The sequence below is a fragment of the Apis mellifera genome, linkage group LG2 (genome assembly GCF_003254395.2).
Source record: "Apis mellifera strain DH4 linkage group LG2, Amel_HAv3.1, whole genome shotgun sequence".
NCBI lineage: Eukaryota > Metazoa > Arthropoda > Insecta > Hymenoptera > Apidae > Apis > Apis mellifera.
The window spans coordinates 1,996,714-2,022,657 of record NC_037639.1 but is presented as its reverse complement, the minus strand read 5'-3'; the positions used below and the strand labels follow the sequence as shown (position 1 = coordinate 2,022,657).

Sequence of the window (25,944 nt, the reverse complement as noted above, 5' to 3'; positions counted from 1 at the left end):
AATGATATAAAAGAAAATAATACACATATAACATCCAAGATATTTACTTTAAAATTACATAAAAACATTATATAGAAGTTGGTAAACCTGAGTAGCAAGCAAAAACCACATGGAAAAGGTGAAAGTATTAAGAGACAGAAGACGACAGATCAGAAGCGCCACAAAACGGAGATGCGGACATTTTACAAAACACTCGGCATGGATCGAGCTCCATGTTCGCCCGTGAAAGTGATGCGGTATCTCCGCGATTAGGGGATACAAATCTCGTGTTCAGTGTAAGGACGTTGAACAGTTTGTATACGTTATTTTGTGAGTCGATATTTGCAATTGTTTATTTCAAAGGTGACAAGGTTAGTTTAAAGGTGTGTAATCTTAATACGTGTCAAAAAGTAGCGTGGCGAAACGATTTTTGGTCTCGTTTCAGTGCACGAGGAAATTCTTATAAAAACCGATCGCGACATCACAAAATAATAAAGTTTTGTCGAAGAAACATATCGAAAATAAAAACGGAAAATATAATATTAAGAACAAAGGCGAAAATAATAACATTAAAAGTGGTAGTGGCGGCAGCGATAGTGACGGTAACGGCAGCAGTGGCGCAAAGTGTGAGGACGAGGTGAATGCACGGCGGCCGCGGTGTGTGCCAGTGGTGTGCGCGCTCGTCGCTCGTGGAAACCCGCCAAAACCCGCGGCCGCGAACAACCACCAGCAAGAGCAGCAACAATAGCAACAACAACAGTAGTAGAAGAAAAAGAAGGAGGAGAAGGAGGAGAAGGAGGAGAAGGTGGAACAGCATTAGCAGTAGTAGTAGTAGTAGTGGTAGCAGCAGCAGCAGTAGAAGCAGTGGTAGCACGCGACGTTGTGCTGTTTTGACAACTTTCCGCCGCGTCGGGGCGTCGCGCCGTTTTTCTCGCGGCGGCGGCGGCAACGGTAGAAACGACAACAACAATAAGACAACGACAATAACAACTTATTTAAAAAAGGTCGATTGTGACGGCAATTACGACTGTTGCTGTCTCTTCAACTCATACGACGTTGACGGTGGTGGCGACTGCGTTCTGTTATTATTTTGCCACGGTGCTTTTGACCCTACAAACCGGACGAGTTCATTGCAGCGCTTTCGCGGGGGTGTCAGCCAGTTTTATTACTCCGACCTTCTCCGTCCGCAGCAGCAGCGCCGACGGCGCCAGAACACGACGTGGTATATGCAGCAGCACGTCTAACTACAGGGTGATTCTCCCGCTAGTTAATTCAAAGGCTGATTACACTCTTATTTTTATTTTACATATATCATACACACACACATGCGTACACGCACGCGCACATACACGCGCACACACACACACACACACACATAGCTATCTCAATATCATTCTTTGATATCAAAGATCAGTCCCACAAATTATATATATCGAAACGTTGCGTTATCGCTGTGGTGTGATCGGTGGCATTGTCTTTGAAACAAGTAGCAAGAGAATTACCTTATAGTGTATATGTTTCAATCATATCAATAATCCAGAGACACGTTGGAGCCCTTAATTCATTGTCATCGACAAGCTCTGAACACTGACTTATTTAGTGTGTGTTTCGAGCGAGTCAAATTGAAAAGAAATGTGGCGGTTCTCCTTTTACACTTGCCATTAGAGGAATTCGCTAAAAATATAATTTTCTTATTCATTCAAAATCACGAATTTGTAATATTAGAAAAATAAAAAAAATTGAAAATATAGAAAAATAAAATAAAATAATGCAGTTTTCCATTCTGAGATTACTATTAAATTTGATAACATCTATTAAAAGGACAGGCTCGTGCTTTAGATATAAGAATTTGTAGACAATTCAGAAGATATATTTTTAAGAAAGAATAGTTAAATGAATGTGAGAATTTTGTTTTTAGTGTGAATCCCTCTGGTGGCAAGTGTAGGAGGATCGCCACAGAACTATATCAGTGACGTTGCGACTGAGAAAGGACGCGACGAACCACGTGATATACCTGTCGTCGAGCCGCGTCATGCAAAGCATGCTCGACTCCTCGATGGCCATAACCTGAATTGAGCCGATTTGACCCGATTAAGCCCGATTCAACGTATTCGCAGTTGAACGAACAAGCAAACGAACGAATGAAAGAAAACAAACGGTAGCCATTGACTTTTTTCATCTTTCATCGTGCTTACGTTCATTATTCTTTGGTGTTCTGTGCTTAATAAAAAATACGTTACCGCTTTTTGCAATAAAGATGCGAATACTCAGAAGTGTATCAGAAATGTATTATACTTCAATGATAATATTTATCTAATATAAAAAAAAAGTAAAAATTTAATTAGGAAAAGGGTCAATCTGTCTACTTGTAACAGGTGACTACTCGAACGAATGAACGGAGTGATCGTGATACGCATGCTGTTTCTCGTTCTTTCGATGTTCTTTTATAACGGTGATAATTTGAAATAATTGTGCTATACTGTGTAGTGTGCACATAGTGTCATTGATATGGTGTTTTTATAGTGTCAACCGTTACATGTAATTGTCCGAAGGTGGTAGCGTGGGAGTCCGACATTTTAACCGCTCGTATTCACGAAAAGATACAAGTGTCCACGTGTGAAATATGGTCGGCACTTAAAGGGCGTGAAAATCATACGTTGAACTTATTTCAAGAAAATTTTTTAATGTCTTCTCTGATAGGAATTTTATTATAAGTATAATTAATGTTTAATTTTATGATCACGATCTGTTTATTTTTTCATTATCGTATACTTTGTTGATTACCAAAGAAAAAGGTGTCAAACACGTTTTTTTACGGCGATTCAAGAATCTTGAAAAAGAATAAGTGCTGAAAATTGTGATTTTGTTAAATTATAGAAAGAAAGGAATTAAAAGACAGTGTATGTATTGACAAGTTATTAAGAAATATCCGTGTTTTGTACATTTAGTGAAGTGAAGTATTTGACAGTATTTAATCAAGTGTCTAACAATGAAAAATACCTGGTGAGTCAAAATTTTAATTTATAGTATTTATATTAAAAAAAGTGTGCGATATACATATATATGCATACATATGTGCATTCATATGTGCGCACGCGCCCGCACATATGTATGTACATATAATTATTTGTTCTTGCAATGTATATATTTTAACCAATTAGAGATAAAAAAAAAGTGAAAAGAAAGAAAGCAGAATGTAAAACGAAAAAATAGTAATTGAAATGAAATATATTTTATGTTTTAATGTTACATTATAATATGGCTTAAAAGAATTTATAAATGAAAAAATTTATTTTATTTTTATTTTATTTCATTTTATTTTCAAAATATAAAAATGTTATTATGTATTGCGAAAATCGTACATAAAAAAATATGAAATGAACTGAACATAATGACTAATAAATAATAGTTTTCATTATTTTTAATGTGTTTATATTTATGTATAAATAATTATCTTTATTAATCATTTTTTTAAATTCATTTTTTTTTTATTTTTTTTTAATTAAAAATTTAATTTTATAATCATAATTCATGCGAAAATAAATGAAATTCTAGGTTAGATTACTGATCGTTACAACTTAACCTCAAACATTGTTATCTTTTTTTCTTAATTATAATTTATATTTATTATTTTTATTATTAATACATGTTAATAAAAAAAAGAAATATGAATACATTATATTTATTTTCATCTATATATATATATATATATATATATATAATTGTATATAATTTATATATATATATATATATAATATCAATGTTTTGAAATCTAAATTTATGTTTATTTATTATATTATTTATTATTTATAAATAGATCTGATCTAATATAAAATTTAAATGTTTTAAATTATTAATGAATTTTGTATGAAATTTATATTTTATCTAAAAATGGAAATATAAAATCAAATAAATATAATAAAGAACATTTTATTCTTTTATTAAATTATATTGTAAAAATATATTAGATATATATTATATTATAAAGATATATTAGATAATATATATTAAATTAGATATATATAAAGAAATATATGTATAAATAAAATCATGTAATGTTTCAAATATGTTATATATATTAATATTTGAAATGTATTAAATATGATTTAATTTAAAAATAATAATTATATTATAATATTTAATGTAAATGTTATTAATATATAAAATAATAATTATCAGGAAGTAAAAATATTTAACTTTTTAAATATTAATATTGAAGTCTTCATTTTTATATATTTTTAATTTTTAATTTAAATATTTATTTAAATAAAAATCATTTTAAAATATTTAATAATAAAAAAATAATAATAAATATTTAATAAATCATTAAATATTAAATAATATTTTTAAATTTAAAAATTTTTTTTTAAATATAAATACAAAAACAGTATATAATAATATTTTTATAAATATATATAATATTTTTATAATTTTTAAATTAATAAAAAAAATAAAATAAAGATAATTAATTATCTTGAATATGAATTTGAAATTAAAATTCTAAAAATTATGAAATAAAATCTAATATAAAAATCTAACATAAAAGTGATATATATATTTTTTAATTTCAATTGTTATTTTACAATTATTGTATTATTATAATATGTATCAATATTTTTATGTTTTAAATATTTTGGAATATGAATTTATATTATTTACAATTGTGTAACAATAATAATAATCAATATGATTGTAAGCTATAAAAAAATATTGCAATAAGAATAATCAATAATATTACTATATTTATATTATATGATATTTAATGTTATATTTTCTCATTTTGTATTTTTAAATAAATCTATTATTAGTGATGGCATATAGAATTATTATATAATTATATTTCAGCTTTTCATTTTTTATGTGATGTATAATATATCATATTTGAATTGTTTAATGTAATGAATACAAAATTTATTATCACTTGTGATTGATGCAAATTATGATTGAAATTAACTTGATAATTATATTAATTTTTAAAAGTTTTACATTTATATCTTTGTATTTATTTCCTTTATTTTTATGTTAATAATTAAATAATTATAATATATAATATAATATATATCTATATTTATATATAGATTATATATAGATTTATATATAAATCTTAATTAATTACAAAATTTATTAAATATCAGTTTCCATTCCAGTAATATTAATGTTTTTTATAAATTCTAGAATTATAAAACGTGTTTTTATGATAGTTATAGTCATCATTATAATTTTATTTATTAATTATTAAATTAGTTATTAAATAAAAAAATTGTAATTACAATATTAGCCTAAAGTTCTTTCAGGAACAAAGAAATGTTGTGTAATATTCATATTTAAATTAATAATTATTAATTTTTAATTTTATAATATAATTAATATTATATAATTTAATTTTATATAATTATTAATTTTTTATAAAATATATTACATATAAAAAATTTTTAAAATTTTGGTGTATTAATTATAATCCTATTCCTATTATAATATTATATATATTATATAGAAGTTTATATTATTATTATAATATAGAAACTATTTTTTCAATATACATATTGCATTAGAATTTCATGTAATTAGATTGAAAGATATATCAATCTAAATTTTATATAAATAATATATAAATAGTTTTCAATCAATTAAATTTTTCTTATTTACAATATATTTTTGGTATATTTTAATCTAAAAAAAAATAATATATTCATTATTATTATATATTCATAGATAATATTTTCATAGTTATTAATGTAATTTATTCTTTTGTTGAGCATTATATATATATATATATATATATATATATATATATATATAATGTATATATATATACATATATATATATATATATATACATATGTATAATTAAATTTAATCTTTATACAAATTATTAATAGAATTATTAGAAAAACAAATATAATTAATAATCTAAATTATGAAAAAATAATATATTTCATTCATTAAAATTATTTTCTTTTTTCTTTTTTAAACAATTAAATTGATTACATTAAATTGATTGAACACATATATGTATATACAACTTATACAAGACATATATGTAACTTATATATATAACATTATTATCTTTTGTAATTTTTTCTATTTTGTAATTAATGTAATTCTTTTTCTTATATTTTACATATTTTTTTACATTATAAATTTATATCTATAATGTAATCTAAAATTATATCTATTTACATCATAAATACAATGATGCAAATACATGATTGAATTAGTAGTTTTATTATTCAAATCGTTTTAATATTTTATTATAATATATAATTATCTAACTCTAGCTAATATTAATAATTAAAATTAACACAAATAGATTATTTAATAATATAATTGATAATATAATATAATGATTTATATTTATATTAAGAATACATTTATTAATATAACCTATTCATATTATTAATATGTACAATATTAAATATATTATCTTTATTGTAAAGAATGAAATTATATATAAAAAATTTTAACAGACAATATTGTTGAATATTGCGATATGAATGTATGAAACTATTCTGCATATTATAAAAATCTTTCAATATAATGATTAATCATTGTTAAAATATCATTATATTATGTTATATTATATATATATTTCTACGGTTCTTATGCAATAAAACTAATCTATCAAATGAATTACAAACTAATCAATAAAATTATGAATTTATATTATATATATTATATTAATTATTATATTTGTTATTTATTATTTATTATTTATTAATATAATACATTATTAGTATAATTAATATAATATAATATAAATTCATATAATATCTTATATACTATTTTGTCATTTTAAACATTTAAATATTAATTTCTTTTTTTTTAATATTTTGAATTAAATTTTTAATAATTAAAAATTATCTTTTTAAATTAATTTATTTATTAAGAAATCATACGACATTTATGTTTTGAAATTTTTTAAAATCATTTTTTAGTAATTTTTTGATCTCATCTTTGAGACAATTTTTAAATTCTTTCATAAAAAAAAAGGTAAATGAAAGATGGAAAGATAGAAAATATAATGAAATTTTTTATCTTTTTAAACTGTTCCAATGTTTACAATGTTGGAAAATGTATATTTGTTAAATTATTTTAAAATAATAATTATAAAAATAATTATAATAATAATCTTAAATTAAATAATAAAAATAATAATAAAAAATAAAAATGAAAATAATTAAACAAAATCAAATAGAGAAATAAACTGCATGTGAGATTTTCAAATTCAAAAAACAAGTAATATTTTTTTTTTTTTGCAAAATATTTTTGAAAAATTTGCTGCATTCTATCAATAAACATATTTTCTTGAGTTCACTATTCTTATAAATTAATTGACATACATATATATATATATATAAAATTATATACATTGATATTCTCGAGATTAAAATAAATTGCACTTTATTTCTTTCTCGTCTTATCAAATTGATATTAATCAAACTCATAAATGATTTAGTAAAAAGACATTGAATTAATTTATATATATAATATGTATATATATATATATGTATATGTATATTATATAAAACAAAAAAATATGTATATCTATATTTTACATGATAAATGTAAAACTTATATATGCTTATTTTTACAAAATTTTAAAACATATATGAAAGCAATAATATAAATTTTAATAAAATAATTATTTGCTTTGAAAGAAAATATTATTGAAGAAAATTTTTTCTTTAAATTGTTATAAAAAAAATAAAAATATCATTAAAAGCAAAATTATTTTTTATAGTATTAATTTTAAAATATTTTATATTTATTATTTTAATATTTCAATATTTTAGCGTTAAAACACATTTATATTATTATATTACATTATATTTTCATTTTAAATTATAGTACTGATAATTTATAATTAGATATTATTTTTTATGATTTAATAAATATATGTGATTTTATTTAATTAGTATAAAATAAAAATTTAGTTTTTTAAATTAGTGTTAAAATTCTTTTAACACTAAATTAAATTAGTTTTAAAAAAGTATTAAATTTAATAAATTTGCTAAATCATAATTATAAAAATAATTTAAAAATAATTTAAAAATTTATTTAATCTATTATTAAAATTATTTTCAAATCAAATTTGTTTTTATAAAAATTATGTAATTAAATAAAAATTATTGTTATTATATTTTGTCATTAATTTTGTTATTATTATGAATTTGTTATTAATTTGTTATTATTATTAAGCATGTTATATATAATGTTTAAGTATTATAAAATGTTAAAATTATGAGAATATCAATAATTTAAAAAAGTATATACTTCATTTTGAAACTTAGAAATTAATTTTTGTTAAGATTATGTTATTAATTTTTATAATATTATATTTTTTGTCCGTTTTATTGAATATATCATATATATGTACACACATACACACACATACACACATCCACGCACGCACGCACGCACGCACACACACACACACACACACACACACACACACACACACACCACACACACACACACACACACCACACACACACACACACACACACACACACACACACACACCACACCACACACACACACACACACACACACACAGAGAGAGAGAGAGAGAGAGAGAGAGAGAGAGAGAGAGAGGAGAGAGAGAGAGAGAGAGAGAGAGAGAGAGAGAGAGAGAGAGAGAGAGAGAGAGAGAGAGAGAGAGAGAGAGAGAGATATTTTATTATTTTTAAATATATATCAATATATCTTTTTTTGTATTTATAATTGTGATATCTATCTATATGTGATATCTCTATTTTTTTTTCATAATCAAGTGTGCACATAATGATGTAATTAAGAAACATATACAAATAATTTTTATCATAAAATACTTAATATTTGTCATAATTGATTTAATTTATTATATTATATATATAATTATGTCTTTATATTAAAATAATAATATATTATATTTTCACAATATATTATATATTATATATATATATATATATAAATATTGTAGAAAATATTATTTATTTAAAAATATAATAATTTAATATTGTTATCATTTTTTATAGTTATTATTTTATTTATTTTATAAGTAAATGGTAAATTATATATTAATTAATAAATTAATAATTAAAATTAAATAAAATTGATTAATAATTAAAGAGGTTTATGTGTAATATCAAATATATTATGATTAATATATAAATGTAGATATAGTATATATACATATATTAAAATTATGATGAAATAGAAAAATCATGCGTTTTTTTCTAAATATCTATTTCATTAAAAAATTCTATATTTATATTTCTAACAAGCGTAGTTATATAAAAATATGTTTCATGCATATAAAAGTACACTTCTTTTAAAATATTATTTCTATTAAAGAAAAATAATAAGTTTAGTAAAATAAATAAATTATAAATAATTTTTTTTCAAGTTAGAAAATAAACATGAATTGAAAACATAATTCTTTTGTTTTTTTTTTATTAGTTATATTATTATTATTTATTTTACATATAAATATTGAAAAATCAAAAATTTATTTAAAATTTTAGAATTAAATAATTTTAAAAGAATAAATATTCACAATAATATATATTAAAATATGTAGTATATGCTTTTATATTATAAAATATTTTAACATTCTGATAAAGATGTTAAATATAAAAAATAAAAATATAACGTTTCAATTTAAAAAGTTTATTATATTTTATTATTTTAAAGAATAATAGATTAATATAAGTTGTTGATATTAATATTAATTATTGATGTATAAAAATAAATTTATTCTATTGTTTTTTTTATTTAGGAATGATAATCACAGAAATTTTATCTAATATATTTAATTATATTATTTTATAAAATATATGGATATATTTTTTTTATATATATCAATAAACTTTATAAGTAATTATAAATAAATATTTTATATTACATGAATATGTATTTTATATGTATATATATAAATATTTGCTATTTAAAAATGAAATGGTTATATGATTCGAAAAAATAAGTTAAAAATATTTGTTATATTTTGTTAAATTATAATATTTAGAAGAACAAAGAAATATTTATTTAAATATGTATTTATAGAATATCATTTTTTGTAGCTTCGTTATTTTAATTTTTATACATTTTTATATAAATTTTTATTATATTATTTTCAAATTAATGAATATTAAAGTTATTTCAAATCTACTATTTAAATTATACGTAATAATTTAATTATTTATAAATTAATAAAATTTTCATTATATTACATATAACTTTAAAAAATAATTCAAGCTATTTTAATAAATTCAGTTATTTAAAAATATATAAATAATTTTTTAATATCTTTTTTTTCCTATTGTATTAACTTAGTGATATTTATATATTATATGTTATATCTATTATATTATATATCCATATGATATATATATGTATAAATATAGTAATTAATATAGAAACAAAACTGAATACAATTATAATTTTTGAAATATTATTTATTTCATATTTATATACAGAATATAAAAATATGAAGTGTTTTATAAAATACTCTATATTTTCAAAAACTGATGAATTATGTTATCATTATTATTTTAATTAATTTTGTATAGTTTTGTGTTAGTTTATTATATTAATATTTTCGAAATTAGAATTAATAATTAAAAATCATAAATAAAAATTTTTGTGGATTTTAATGGTCAGAATCGTATAAAAAATTAATTCATTATATTCATTTATAAAAATAAAAATAATTATATTATTGTTAAAAAATATATCTTAAAGAGAAATTTTATTATTACAAAGTATTTAATGTAATAAGTTGAAAAAAAATTTGATATTAACAATAATACAAAAAATACAAAATTAATATTATAATCATTCTCTAAATTTTTAGGAAGCTATTCAAAATTATTATCTTATAAAACAAAATATATTATTTCACAAATTGCATCATTGGTTGCGTAAAACTTTCTTATTATTAAAACATAAATTATGAAGATATTTATTAAATAGTTGACTTGAATAATACAAAAATTAATTTTTGCATCATTTAAAAGAAAAAATATATATAAGTTGTAGTTTTTGACAAAAATATATAAATTCTATTGATTAATAGAAAAAGATAATTTTGTCAAATGTGTATACGTACAATTAATTGGATTTTATTAGATGATTATTTCTGATATTGCATAACAAAAAATTAATCTGTTTCATTATGTAATATCAAACAGATTAAATATAACGATGATTCAATCATTTTACAAAGCTATATTACACTATATAGTATAAATTTATTACATTAAATTGGTGATATAATTGATTAATATATCTACAAAATCATTTTTAAATTCTAAAACAAAATTTGTGAAAAATTGATAAAAAATATATTGAAAAAGTATATATCAAAAAATAATGTCATATTCTGATTTTAAATAATAATGTATTTTTAAATACATTATAAAAAATATAAAAATTTAGATCAATATTTAATTATTCAAAATTTTAGAATGATATGCTGAAAGTTTTCGTTTATATCATTTCGTTTAAATCAATAAAGAATGATGAGTATCAATAAAATTCAATAATAAGTATAATATTTTTTCAATTTCATTAATTGATAATAGTACAGAAACAGTAATGTTAAATTTCATTAAAATAGTAAATATAATATTTAAATATACAAAAGCATGTTTAAATTTTTATTAATATTAAAATAAATATTAATTATAATATTTATAATTATAAATTATATAATTATATTAATCATAAAATAAATATTAAAATTGAAAAAAACTTAAATATTATTAAAAATAATAAATCGGTATAAAACTGGTTCTATGAATGAAATTTGTATCAGGCAAAATAATAATTGACACAGTTTTATAGTTTTTGGAAAAATAAAATATTGTACATAATACTCTATATTTTGTTTTTCTAAGTACAAAACGTTTTTTATTCTACATGAATATGAAATAAATAATAAATTATTTTAAATTAAAATTTTATATATTTATTTAGTTTTGGTTATTACTATCAAAATATTAATAATAATACATTCAAAAATAATTTTTTCATATAATAATAATAAATAATAATAATAAAATTAATAAATGTAATTTATTATTATGTAGAATTCAATATTTATATGATAAAGAAAAAAGTAATTTTATATGAATAATTTTATAAATAACTTGATAATGTAGAATAAATCTTTTTCATTTCTAAATATATTTTCAGTGAATTTGAAAATTTATCAAATATATTAATTTTTAATTAATATTCAAATTCAATTTTCTGAAAAACAAAAATTCAAACAAGAAAATTTTTTTTATATTTTATATTATTTTTGTATTGTTCATTTATTATTATTCATATTTTGAATATTTACTAAAATTACATTAAATTCTGCAATTTTATTTTAAAAATAGAATTTCAAATAAAAAATCTTATATTTTACATTTTTGACTTATTATTTTACATAGAATCACATCTTTTTTAATTGTATTATAAATATTAAGATATTCTCGGATATACATCCTAATATATATTTTGATTCAATTAGTAAAATTTTTATATATGATGATTTACAAAATAAAAGTAATTGAAAGAAGATGATAATGTGTTAACTATTTTTTTTTATTTATAAATTTTATATATGTAGTATATATGTAGTATTTTTATGTAAAAAAATATTAAATCATTAATTATTTATATATTATATTAATAAAAAATGAGAATAAACTCCAAAAATAATTAATATTTTAATTTGAGATATTTATTATTTTCTGAAATATTAACGAAAAATTTTCAGTATTATACTTTGAATTCTATCTATATATTCAAACATGATTAATACAACCACTTATAAAAGTCGTCATCATCAACTTGGCTTTCTATTTATAAAATATTGTATATAAAATTTTTAACTATTATAAAAAATCATAATATTGATAATTCCTTCAAGGAAGCTTTTATTTTTATCTATTGTAACTTAATCCAATATATTATGTGATTGTTTCTATTCGAAGCGTGCCTAAAATAATAGCAATTACTATATTTGCATGCTAAATACTTTTATCTGCACATAAGTTTTTTTCTATTTTTAATATTTAGTATTATTTTTGGTAAGATGTGTAATTTCTTGAGATTTTTGATAAATAAGATATCTAGATAAATATGAGGCTGATATAGCTAAACATTATTAGCTATTCGATATTTAATAACGACATATTTTATACAATTAATACTAATATAATAGTGAAGTTATTGTATTAATAACATTTAGATAGACTAAAGCAGCATTCAGTGTATTTAATAATCTATATTCAATAATCTCTACATAACTTTCAATATATAGCATTGAAAGTTTTTTTTATTAATATCTCACAAATTAATAAATTAATATTCAAAATTAAATTTTTAGATATAAAAATGTTACATCATTTATCCTTTTTTCCTTATGATTCCTTCATGTCTTATCAATTCGTCAATGGAGCTTTTTGAAAATATAATTATATATAATTAATGTATGCAAAAATAATAAAAGATTTTGATATAATATTTATATTTTGAATTCCAAATATAATAAATATCATTCAAAATTGTAATGTTTATCATAAAAATTATTGTTAAATGAATTTAAAATGAAAGTTTTTTTTTAGAAATAAATATATTAATATATTTTTATTTTAAGTATTTGTATTTTGGATTTCAAATATATATACTAAATCATTCAAAATTGTATATCATATTTATTGATTGTGAATAAAAAATTTTATTTGTAATAAAATAATTAAACTTAAAAATTTTTAAATTATATTTAAAAATGTAATAAAAATGTCAATCATATATAAAAACAAAAAATATTATTATTATTCATAAAAAAAATGTATATATTTTAATGTGTAAAATATTTATGATTATTTTCGACTGTTCTTAATATGAGATTGATTATATCAATTTTTCGTAAAATTCTTTTGAAGTATTATTATATTGTAATCTTCAATTGTTTTGTATTAAAAATACAATAGAATTTAATTTTTTTTCTAATTTATGATATATATACAATAAATGAAAAAATGACTGTGATGAATTTATATTATTTTTAAATAATTCTAAATAACTCTTCAAAATATATATATTTTTTACGCATTGTATAAAATTTAAAATTATTTAAAAAATTTAGTTTTTTTGTTTTACATTATTTTTTAACCCCTGTTTCGCTTGGTCGAACCAACAGTTCGGTGCGTTCGGTGAAATTTCTTACAGATAATTTATGATTTCATACAAATTTCACAATAAAACTTATATTTTAATATTTTATGTATCTTTATATAAAAAAAAAAAATTGATTGAATATTAAAGTCTATATTGTTGTTTTATGTAATATTTTATAAAGCAATTACCAAGATATATCCTCGGTTTGTTAGAATAAATAAAGCAATAATACTTTTTTTTCTAATTTTTGTATTGTATTATTTGTTTCGCGCACTATTTCATTAATAAGTTCATCAGTAAAAAATAGTTTAAAAAAATCTAATGATTCATTTATATTTGAAGATATTGCGGTTCTGCAGATTTTTTGCTGAGTACAAATTGTATTCTTCACGGTATATTTTCCGATTCCTTACATGTTATCTATTTGGAATTTTCTGTGTCTTCTGCAATATCTTCATTTAAACTATTGCTTTCACACTATTTATTACTTTATCATTATTTATTATTCTTATTTTTCGCCTTCTTATATCTCTTATTTCATTTCCATGTTTATTATTGCTTTTTCTATTATTAATTTCTTTATGAATAGAAATAATTTCATCATTCAATAACGAAAAATCAAACTTATCTTCACTTGAACTAATTTCATTATCGTATTCCATACTTACAAAAATTTTGAAAATAATATTTCTATTGCCACGATTCAAACTAACGCTGAAGATATTGTTCGATCGGCGATTTAATTTGAGATAAAAAATCTAGCCATTTAACAATATATTATTCTATATCTATATATAAGATATATAATATATAAGATTATATGTAAAGAGCTTAGGAACCTATTTATGAAGCAATATTCTAAAAAAATCAAATATAAATAAATATTATCACTGTTCAAATTGCCGCATTAATCTAAATGTCTGTGCCGGAGAATCACCGCTAGAATTATGGCATTAACTCAAATGGTGACCAAGAATTACTGTTGGAGCGCAAAGGATTAATATATTTAAACATTTTATTCATCTTTTCATTTATAAATAGATGATTTACACCAAAAATTGATACATAGACTATGTAATATTTTCCTTCAAATTTCATTTTTAATTTTGTATCTTCATCTCTTCGTTAGATTTTCAACATAATTTATTTTTCCATGTAATGTAAATATTAAATTTTTTATTTATTTATGAAAACAATGTTTAAAAGTCAAAAATTTTTTTTAAATATTTTCTTATGAATTTGTTTTTTTCTATTCTACTTATTGATATATATATAGAGTTTATTTCATGTAATTTATTTATGATAATCTTTTGATAGTGATATATTTGATAATCCTTATGATAGTGGAATCATTTACTTTTTTGTTTTTATATATTTTTTTGTTTCATTAATCAATTAATTTTCATTAATCAAACTAATTTATTTCATTAATCATTAATCAAATATATTAATTTTTGAATTATTTTTTATAATCAAACTGCTTATCTATTTAATTTTTATTTATTGATGATTTTTAAATATATTATGAAAAAAGATATTCTGATTAATTTTTTCTTATATATAATCGGTAGCCAGTCTTAGTTTTCAAAATATTTGCAAAAAAAAAATATAATTATTTATATATTAGAACTTCAACCATAGTATAGTGCAATGTCCGAATATAAATACGTGTAATCAGACGAATACCATTTATTTTTTGTTAATATAAACATATCATAATAACAGACAACTAATACATATCACAAATAGACCAAGAAACATAATTAATTTTACATATAATAAATAAGAAATTACTTTCTTATAAATTGTGATTGGTTTCAAATATCTTGATTTCAATAGATATCAAACATGAACATTTTTTTAAAATTTATCATATTTTATTATCACAAATTGTTAATATTTATTTCTAAATGGGTATTCCATGAATTCGAAAAATACAAAAATAAAATATAAAACAATATTATTTATAGAAACGATATATAAAACAACTAAAATTACAATGATATATATATTATAATTAAAATTACAATCATAATCAATTTCGTAATTAATATATTAATATTTTATTGTAATATTAGTTATTGTAATTTCAATCGCTCAAAAATTGTTTTATATTTCTTTTTAAATTCCGGATCCGAAGGAAGACTTTCTATAGATGGATATTAAATGATATTAACAAATCCATTATATATTTTAAATATTATCTTTTACAATATGTTATACAATGAAAATAATTAATAAATGGTAATTGCATTTTAATATGTATTTTTTCATATATATATATATATAAAATAGATAAAATTAATATAATATAATGGCCGATTTCTAATTATAAACATATGAAAAAATTTAAAATTTTGTTTTTTTATAATATATTTAAAAATTATCAAAATTGGGGAGAAAATAGTTTTTTTGCATTTTTAATTTTATAAAATGAATAAATCAATAATAAATAAATAGTAATAAGATATTGAATAATTAACATATAAACCAGCTGAAGAAATAGGAATGAATTCAAAATATAAAATTTTAATTTTAAATATTTATTCTGAAATGTTAACAAAAAATTTTGGTATTCTATTGCTATTTGGCATTGATATACTATATTATTAAAAAATTTGAAATTTGCTTTTGAAAGCAAAAGAAAAGAAAAGAAATTGAATTCAAAATCTATTTATATTTTTATTTTTATTTTATAAAAAAAATAATTAATTATATAAAATAATAATATCCCTATTTAATATTTTTAAAAATGTCAATTTTAAAAAACCTTTTTTTAAAATTTACATTTTTAAATTGTGCTATTTTTAATGCTAAGCAATATATTAAATTTTTTTTTTATATAATTATTATATTATTATGATTATATAATTTTTTATATAAGAATTATTATAATAAGAATTAGAAACAAAAAATATGTTATATATGTTTTTATAGTGACCTTCATCTTGAAAAAAATCTAGTTTAACCTAAACAATTCTTTTTTCCGTTAAGCAATCTTACATTACAGATACAAACAAATATAGACAGATTTTATGTCTGATATTGAAAGTTTTTTTTAATAATAATAAAAATTAATATCTCAGAAACTAATAAATGTAAATTCGAAATTGAAAAATTAAATTTAATAAATTCTATATTTATTTACTCATGATATCTTTTAAAATTCATTTCGATGACTAGTGGCTTCGATTAGAACTATGATTTTTTTATAATATTTAAATAATATATAAGATATATATACAATATATAATGTATAGAATAATTTAAAATTTAGATTTATCCTCAATTTTGAGACATATTTCCAATATTCTTATAAAAAATGTGTTTGAATAGGCTATAAACTACATTAATTTTAAAAAAAAGTTTTATATCAATGTAAATGTTAAAAATGTATATATATTGGAATATAAAAATTCCAAGTTATTTGGATTTTTTTAAATGGTAGTATATATTTTTAGGCGATTTCAGGACAAAATTCAAATATATATAACGAATATTTACATTTTGAGTTAATATCTCAAATTATAAGTATAATTATTTCTAAATTAATTTTTATTAACATTTTATAACATATTATTGTTAAAATTTCAATTATTTAATAATCAATACTCAATAATTTTCTTATAATATGTATATAATTAATAATAACATAAATATTAACATTTATATATATTATATTACATCTATATAATCGTATAAAACATAAAAAGAATACTAATTAAATTTAATTTCGAATAAGATTAAATTTATTTTGAAATTAACGAAAAGTTAATATTACATAGTTAAATTATATTATTTTTTTTTTATTAAATAAGTCTGTACATAACATATCCTACGTGCGCGTATGCGGAAACAACATGTCTAATAATAGGTGACACGTTTACCGTCGACACTTATTCGGTAGCTTACTTATGACATATTTTGAAAGTAAGAGGATTAACATTATAAAGTATATTTTAATTTACCGAATATTTTAAAAGAAAACTATTGTATTTCGTTTAAGCCTATTTCTTAAATTTTTCTGAAAATCATTTATTATATTTAAATATTAAAAATATTTAAAAAGAATATTGATGAAAATACTTTATTTTCGAAAGAAACGACATTCATTTTTCATTTTTTTGTCATATAAGAATATTCATATAAGAATATTCCATTAGATGAAATATTATATAATATAGAAAGGAATATTGTAGTAATAATTGTATCACAATATAATAATAGTAATAATAATAGTTTTATCTTGTTCTTCTTATCAATTTAAATTTTATATAAAGAATCATTTTGTTGTAAATGATTACATTGTTTTAAAAAATTATTTATTTATTATTATATTAAAAAGAAAACATATTATTATATATATATATATATATTCGCCATAAAAAATATATTTACAAATTATAATACTTCTAAATGAAAATTAAATGAATTAAACAATTAATCGATAATATTTATTAATATATAAATAAATATATAAGTTTAAATCTATATAAAATTTTTATAAATTATAAAACAAATTTATGTTTTGATGTATATATGATAAAAAATAAATTATATAAGAAATATATAATATTTTTATATAATATATTTATATTATATTTTTTTTAAATATATAAATTATATATGAAATAAAATTTTAAATAATATAGAGTATATTTTAATATCTACAATTGTTTATGATTTCTTGAAGTTTTTTTATATATTTTTTTATTATTATTTATTTATTATCTATATTTCAATTTCAGATCATATTTTTGATAATGTTTTTTTGTAATATAAAAATAATAAATTATATTTCATTATATTGCTATATTTTTACTTAAATAATCCTATAAATATTTGAATTAAATAAAATCGGAATTTTATGTTATTATACTAAATTAATATTATTTTTTTTTGAAAAATTTTAATTATTTCAAACATTTATTTTTTTAATTAAATTTCTATTAAATTTTATAAAATATTTATAAATTTTTCTTGTATCAGTATACATTTTATAAATTGTAAATTGCATACACAAATTATTATCAAATATTATATTAATATTAAATTTTCATGATTCAAATTTAATAATTACAGAGATTTAAAATTTTCGTTCACTCTTTTTTATACAAATTATTTTTTTTTATTTAAAAAAATTCAAACTTTATATTGTATGATAAAAAAAATTCAAATTTTAATTCATCATCAAATAAAATTTTTTTTGAAAATTTTTATAATAAATATTTTATTTATTTTAATAAATTTAAATTATAATTAAATATTAAATATTTAAACATAAAGCTTATTATTAAAGAATATCTTTTTTGATTATGAAAATTCTTGTAAATACATAAAAATTTGAATTTCTTTAATAAAAATACATGATTCGAATCTTAATTTTTTTTATAACGAAACAATTTTTTAATTTTTTGTATCATATAATTTTATTATTCTGTAGATGTTTTTCTTATTTTCTGCAAATTCTTTGTTTTTTAATGTTTTCTATATTAATCTTTTAACATATTTTGCAAATATATTAAAATATATATGATGCAATTTTTTTAATCTCCCTTCGAAATTATTTTTATATTTAATTATTATATTAAATATTATATTTAAATTATTATATCATTATATTAAATATTATATTATATTATATTATTATATTTAATATTCGTTATCTTTTTTCAAACATTTTATTAGATTTAAAATTTTTTAAAATTTAAGAAATTTTTTCATGTCTAATAAATTTATACATCTCATAAACTAATTCTTTTAAATTCTCAAAAAAACTCAAACTGGTTCAATTCAATTTTGAAGTATACATTTTAAAGAAATTATTACATTTTAAAGATGTTTGAATATTTTTTACCAAGTAATATAGAAATAGAGTGAGACTTCACGGTTTCCGTTACGCATTCTGTTTTCATTTTACTTCATCTAAAACGAATTTTAGTAAGAAAACATTTTGTTTATAACTTAAATAAATATTAATTTATATCAATTTTTGAGTTTGTTTTGATTTTTAGAATCAATCATTCAAAAATAATATAATATGAATATTTTTAGAAAAAATAAAGAAAATAATAAATAAGAAAATAAATTATAAAATAAAACTATTAATTATTTATGATTTTATATTAAATTAATAAATATTTATAAATAACTATAAATATTTACAAAACACAATGTGAATTATATTCATAATATAACTGATCTTAATCTTCTTAAAAATTAAAATTTCAAAAATTTTTTGATATTACATTGCAAGAATTTATGATTATTTTTTTTTTCTTAAAAAATAAATAAATTTAAAATTGATTGATAAATATTAAATATAATATTAATAGTAAATATTAAATAATAATGTAATTACTTATTGTTTGCTTTCAGACATTCACATCATAAGGATTATCGGAATTAATAATGGAATCGAATGAGGATTGCTTTTATTGAAAAGTGAAATTTGCAGTGTAGAAAAACAAGTGAAGTAACAATACAGTAGAATACAGAAAAAGAGAACTATACATATTGTTATTGAAAATTGATAAAGCTAATTAAAAGGACAAAAAAAAACTTAAGAACGAAAACAATTGAACAAGAAAAGGGTATTGAAAAGCAGGTGTACACATTTGTAGATCGTATAATAAAAAGGGAGAGAGAGAGAGTGAAAAAGAAAAAAGCTCAGTGTCTGTAAATAAGAGTTATTTTTTCGTATGAGGAAAAAAGAGATACATCTACATCAAAACGAGGAGAAACGAGTAAGAAGACGTTTAGAAGTCCTTGAACTAAACAAGGTTCGGAGGACTTTCTCTCTCTCTCTCTCTCTCTCTCTTATAAAGATATATGAAGAAAGTGATAAAACATTTGTGACAAAGAACAGAAAAAAAGCGAATGAAAGTGAAACAGTATAGTGTCAAAATTATTATTGAATCTTTTTTCTACAGTTTTCATTCAAAATCGATTGTGTTTCTTCCAATTCTAGAAGAATATCATTCACAGAAAGTGACTAATTTAGATTTAAAAAGACTGATAAAAATTTTTACAAGCAAAGAAGCAAGAGAGAGAGAGGGAGAGAATGTGCGTGTGTGTACATAAACGGAAATAGTATAAGAAGAAGAAAAAAGAAGAAGAAAAAGAAGAATAAGAGAGGGGGAGAGAAAAGAAAGGAGACGAGAGGGGACAGGGAGAGGGTGGGAGGGAGGAAGGAGAGGGAGAGAGGGGGCGAGAGGGAGGAGAGAGAGAGAGAGAGAGAGAGAGAGAGAGAGAGAGAGAGAGAGAGAGAGAGAGAGAGAGAGAGAGAGAGAGAGAGAGAGAGAGAGAGAGAGAGAGAGAGAGAGAGAGAAGAGAGAGAGAGAGAGAGAGAGAGAGAGAGAGAGAGAGAGAGAGAGAGAGAGAGAGAGAGAGAGAGAGAGAGAGAGAGAGAGAGAGAGAGTCAACAAAACAGCTGAAAAAACGAGAGTGTAGTGATTGAGAGAAGAAAGAAAAAAGAAAAAGATCGTGAAAAAGAACACCTGGAAAAGAAAGGCTGAAGAGAAAAAAAGAAGAGAAAAATAGAAGTGCGGTAGAAAAAGGGAAAGAGAGAAAGAAAGAGTACGCGCGTTGTGAAGCAGTATTGAGAGGGCTGACGTGCCCCATGTTGTGAGCATCTGAAGACTGCCGGGGGCAGAAGTGAAAGGGTGGGAGGGAGGGAAGGGTAAGGGTGCCGCTGGTATGGAGTATGGAAGCGGCGGGGGTGGAGGCGGTGGGGGCCGTGGGGGTGTCCAACCACCCTCTGCAGGTGCGAGGGGTATGGCGGGAACAGACACTACTGATGCTGCATGGCACAAACACGAACAAATGATCCTTATGGAATCCAGGCATAAGCAACAACGTAAGTATAGACTAAAAATTATGTTTCTTCTTTTTCATTTTTTTTATTATTGAAACCTATGAATTTTCCTGGGACAAATATCAATTTAATGATTATCATATGGATGATAATCAGATACATTGAATATGATTCTCTTAAAAAAGATTGCTTCATTCCTATATTTATTAAAATAAAGATTTTTTTAAAATCTCTTTCAGATTATCATAATTAATTTATTTTTTTATTAATAAACATTTTTTAATGATAAAACTTCTATTCTGTATTGTTCTAAATTTAATTACTATTTACTAATTACTAACTTAATTAAATTATACATTGAAATTTCTTTTAATATTAAGTATTTCATTAAAATTTATTCAAATTTTGTAATAAAAATAAATATAAAAAAATTTATAAGTTTTATTAGGAATATTAATGTGATTTTTATATATATATTTTACATATTAACTTATATTCTTAAATTATATAACTTTCTATTTAAATTTACGATAAATTTATTATGATAAAGTGTATTATGATTATTATATTTATATTAGCTTACATTACTATAATGTTATTTTAATAATTAGGAAACAATTAAACTGTAAAAAATTTTCGATAAACATTTGAAATTAAATTTATTTAAATTATATTTTACATTTTAATATTTATATTTTATTACTTATACATTTATTTAAATTTATATTTATAGATTTATATTTTGATATTTAATAGTATCAATATATATGTTTAAAAAGATAAATAATAGTAATATTACATTTAGTCTTAATATTTTATTTTAGTCAAATATTTTTTTAGGAGGATATTGTATTATTATATAAAATTATGTATTCTATATATATATGATGAAATAGGATATTTTTGTTTAGATATAAAAAAAGATATAAAAAAATCTAAAAAAATATTTTATTTCTAATTGATAATATTGTAAAGGTCAACTATAGTACTCCTCTATAAGTATATATAATATCATTAATCTCATTTTATATTTACATATCTTTTTTTCATTTTTTAAAAAAATGTATTTTTTAATATATTTTTTTCATAAATTAATTGTATTGAAAGAAATAGTATATAAAAAAGAAAAATATTAATATTATTTCATTAATATTCATTATTATTTTTTTAGATATAGTATTGTCGATTTAATTTAATTTTTAATATAAATACTACCATTATCAACATAATATTCTTTCTTCTTACTAAACTTTTGAATTGGTTTTTTTTTATTTTTTTATTACTTTTTTTTTTTTATATATTATATATATATATATATATATATATATATATATATAATATTATATATATAAGAGCATACTGATATGCCAATTCTCTAATCTATGGATAATAGTTAATCCACAGCATATTTTGAAATTTTTTTAAATAACATGAAAGATAACATTCTTCATTTATGATAAATAGATTCTATTATTAATATTTGGATCATAAATAAAGTAATTTCTAAGCCTAATTGATTAAAATTAACTATAATTTAGCTATATTAAAAGAATTTATAATTGATTTTATTAAATTTTTCTTTTGTGTTATTTTGTTTATTGTTTTTGGTTTTTTATTTATATTAATATTTATTTGCAACGATTTTTTATGTGGCATATTTGAATTAAAAATATAAGGAAAAATATTCAAAAAAAGAATTTTTTAACATACAATAAACGCATATTCAGAATTGGAATTATTTTGGAAAGAATAATTATGAAAGAATATATATATAATATATATATATATATATATATATATATATATATAAATAAAAAGGGAAATAATGTTCTTTTTATAATTATTCGTTGTTTTTTTTATAAACTTGACAAATGGAAAAATGGAAAAACTTAATCAATGGTTAATATAATATTAAATGAAAAATATCGAATAATTCATATTATTTTTAAATAAATACCTGTTTAGATATAGTAAGAAAGAAATAGTTATAATATAATAACAATATTTCGCAAAAGTATTTTAAAAAACTAACAGAAATTTTACTTTTGATATTAAAGATTTGATATTAAAAGAATTCAATCATATTATATTTGGCAGAATAATGACTTAAATTAAATGTGAATGCATATGCATGAATGAACGAAATAAAAAAAATAATCATTTTGAATAGATTTTTTTATCAAGAAATTTTATCAAGAAATGTCTCTTTCAATACCGCCCATTTCCCTACCATCTTTTCCTTGTATTGTACAGTTTTTATGGATATATATATATATATATATATATATATATATATAGAAGAAATAATATATATATATTTTCTTTTTATAATTTATAAATTAAATCAAAAATTAATGATTTTATAAATCTTTTTCATTGATATGCAAAAAATAAACATATCAAACTCATTTTGTCTAATTAAAATTCATACAAAAAAAATCTTTTTTTATTTATCTATATATCTTTATTGAAAAAATATTCATTGAGTTACTATGAAAACAAAATGAAATAAAATAAAATAATAAAGAATATAAATTAATTTTTATGAAATGAAATGAAATTCTGCATAATAATTTTTATAATTGGATTAATTGTTAGCTAAAATTTTTCTATATTTGATTTATTTACTTTAAAGAAAATAGCAAAAAGAGTGATTTTTTTGTTCATATCGTTTTTTCTAAGTGTTTATAAATAATAAGTACAAAAGATTGTAAAAAATTATTTAGATGAAACTTATTTTCTTAAAGAAATCAACAGAACAAATTTTTCGAAAAAAAAAATAGAAAATAAAATAGAAGTTTATGTTTTATAAAAAATAATTATATTTTATGATTTATAATTTATATACATTGAAGTAAAAAAAAATGACTTTAAGTTAAAAAAAAATAATATAAAAAAATTCTTAAGTTAATCTATTGTAATCTATAAATATGTAATATTTATTAGTTATTAATGTTTTCTGTTTATTTTTTCTTTATGTTTTAAAGATAAGATTAAATTGAGTATTTAAAATTTAAGAATTTAATTTTACAATGTCTTGCATATACGTAAAATTTGTTGTTATCATATAATATTATATATAGATTTACCGATAATATTCGTAACATCGATAGAAATTTAAAGATTTAAATTTACTCCAACGCATGAAGCGTATTTAATTATGTATTAACAACATAGCACACATAAGCTAAAGAAAAAATCTTAATATCGAGTTAGCTCTACATTAGATACATTACAATACTTTAAAATTACTAAATTACTTAATTAATAAATTAATATAAATCACTTATTTCAAATAAATAAATTTAATTATAAAAATTATTAAAATATTTTGTCTATATTTATTAATAATTATTAAATTATAAAAAAAATAAAAAATATTCCAAATCGAAGATTTTTTTACAAGATATTTATTATAAATTCATTATACGAGAATATCAATAAAAAATTTATGAAATAAAAAATAATTCTTTATACTTCTTAGGAAATAAGAATTAAATCCATTTTTTATTAATAATAATATAATATCAATCATATTATAAGTCATATTAAATCATATAAATATTATATTATATTATTAATATTATATTATTTATATATAAAATGATACAATTATAGAAACATTTATATTTAATATTACAATAATATTAAATATTAAATATCTTCTTTAATAATACAAATAATATTATTTTAAAAATTATTTCATAAAATATAGTACTTCTGATTTCATGTATATTTTACAAAAAAATTTTAACATTCAAATTAAATAATTTAAGATATAAGATGTTAAAAAATATAAAAATATAAAAAAAGAAAAAATTACTCTGATGATTTTAACATATATCAAGAATATTTCATTGAATAATTTTTAAGAGATTTTTAGCTATCGCTTATTTTCTAAAAAATTATTAAAAAAAGAACATTTTCCAAGTGAATATCTTAGTATCGATTAACTGAGATAAGATTCGTTAGTTTAGATTTAGAGAAATTCA

General features: G+C 19.1%; 2 protein-coding genes across 28 annotated transcripts in view; both read left to right on the top strand.

Moving 5' to 3' along the window:
• The first annotated feature begins 57 nt into the window (after positions 1-57).
• On the top strand, positions 58-21,285 carry LOC100576896. 27 transcript variants are annotated; one of them, XR_003304130.1, is made up of 4 exons: positions 71-1,230; positions 1,898-2,693; positions 2,857-2,982; positions 20,515-21,240. XR_003304130.1 is itself a non-coding variant. In XM_006572123.3 (2 exons), exons 1-2 carry the CDS (start codon positions 621-623, stop codon positions 1,950-1,952), a joined length of 636 nt encoding a protein of 211 aa, XP_006572186.2. In that variant the 5' UTR covers positions 88-620; the 3' UTR covers positions 1,953-2,137. The 27 variants fall into 27 exon arrangements, 2 of the variants coding, with proteins under 2 accessions (XP_006572186.2, XP_026294729.1); XR_003304124.1 differs by having other exon boundaries at positions 73-1,230; positions 1,898-2,137; positions 2,355-2,982; XR_003304129.1 differs by having other exon boundaries at positions 74-1,230; positions 1,898-2,137; positions 2,503-2,982.
• Positions 21,286-21,834: 549 nt separating this feature from the next.
• LOC409111 (serine/threonine-protein kinase minibrain) overlaps positions 21,835-25,944 on the top strand; it is a 64,274-nt gene continuing 60,164 nt past the window's right edge. The window contains exon 1 of the mRNA XM_026446404.1: positions 21,835-21,994. Coding sequence (XP_026302189.1) covers positions 21,835-21,994 — 160 coding nt within the window. The remainder of the gene's footprint in view (positions 21,995-25,944) is intronic.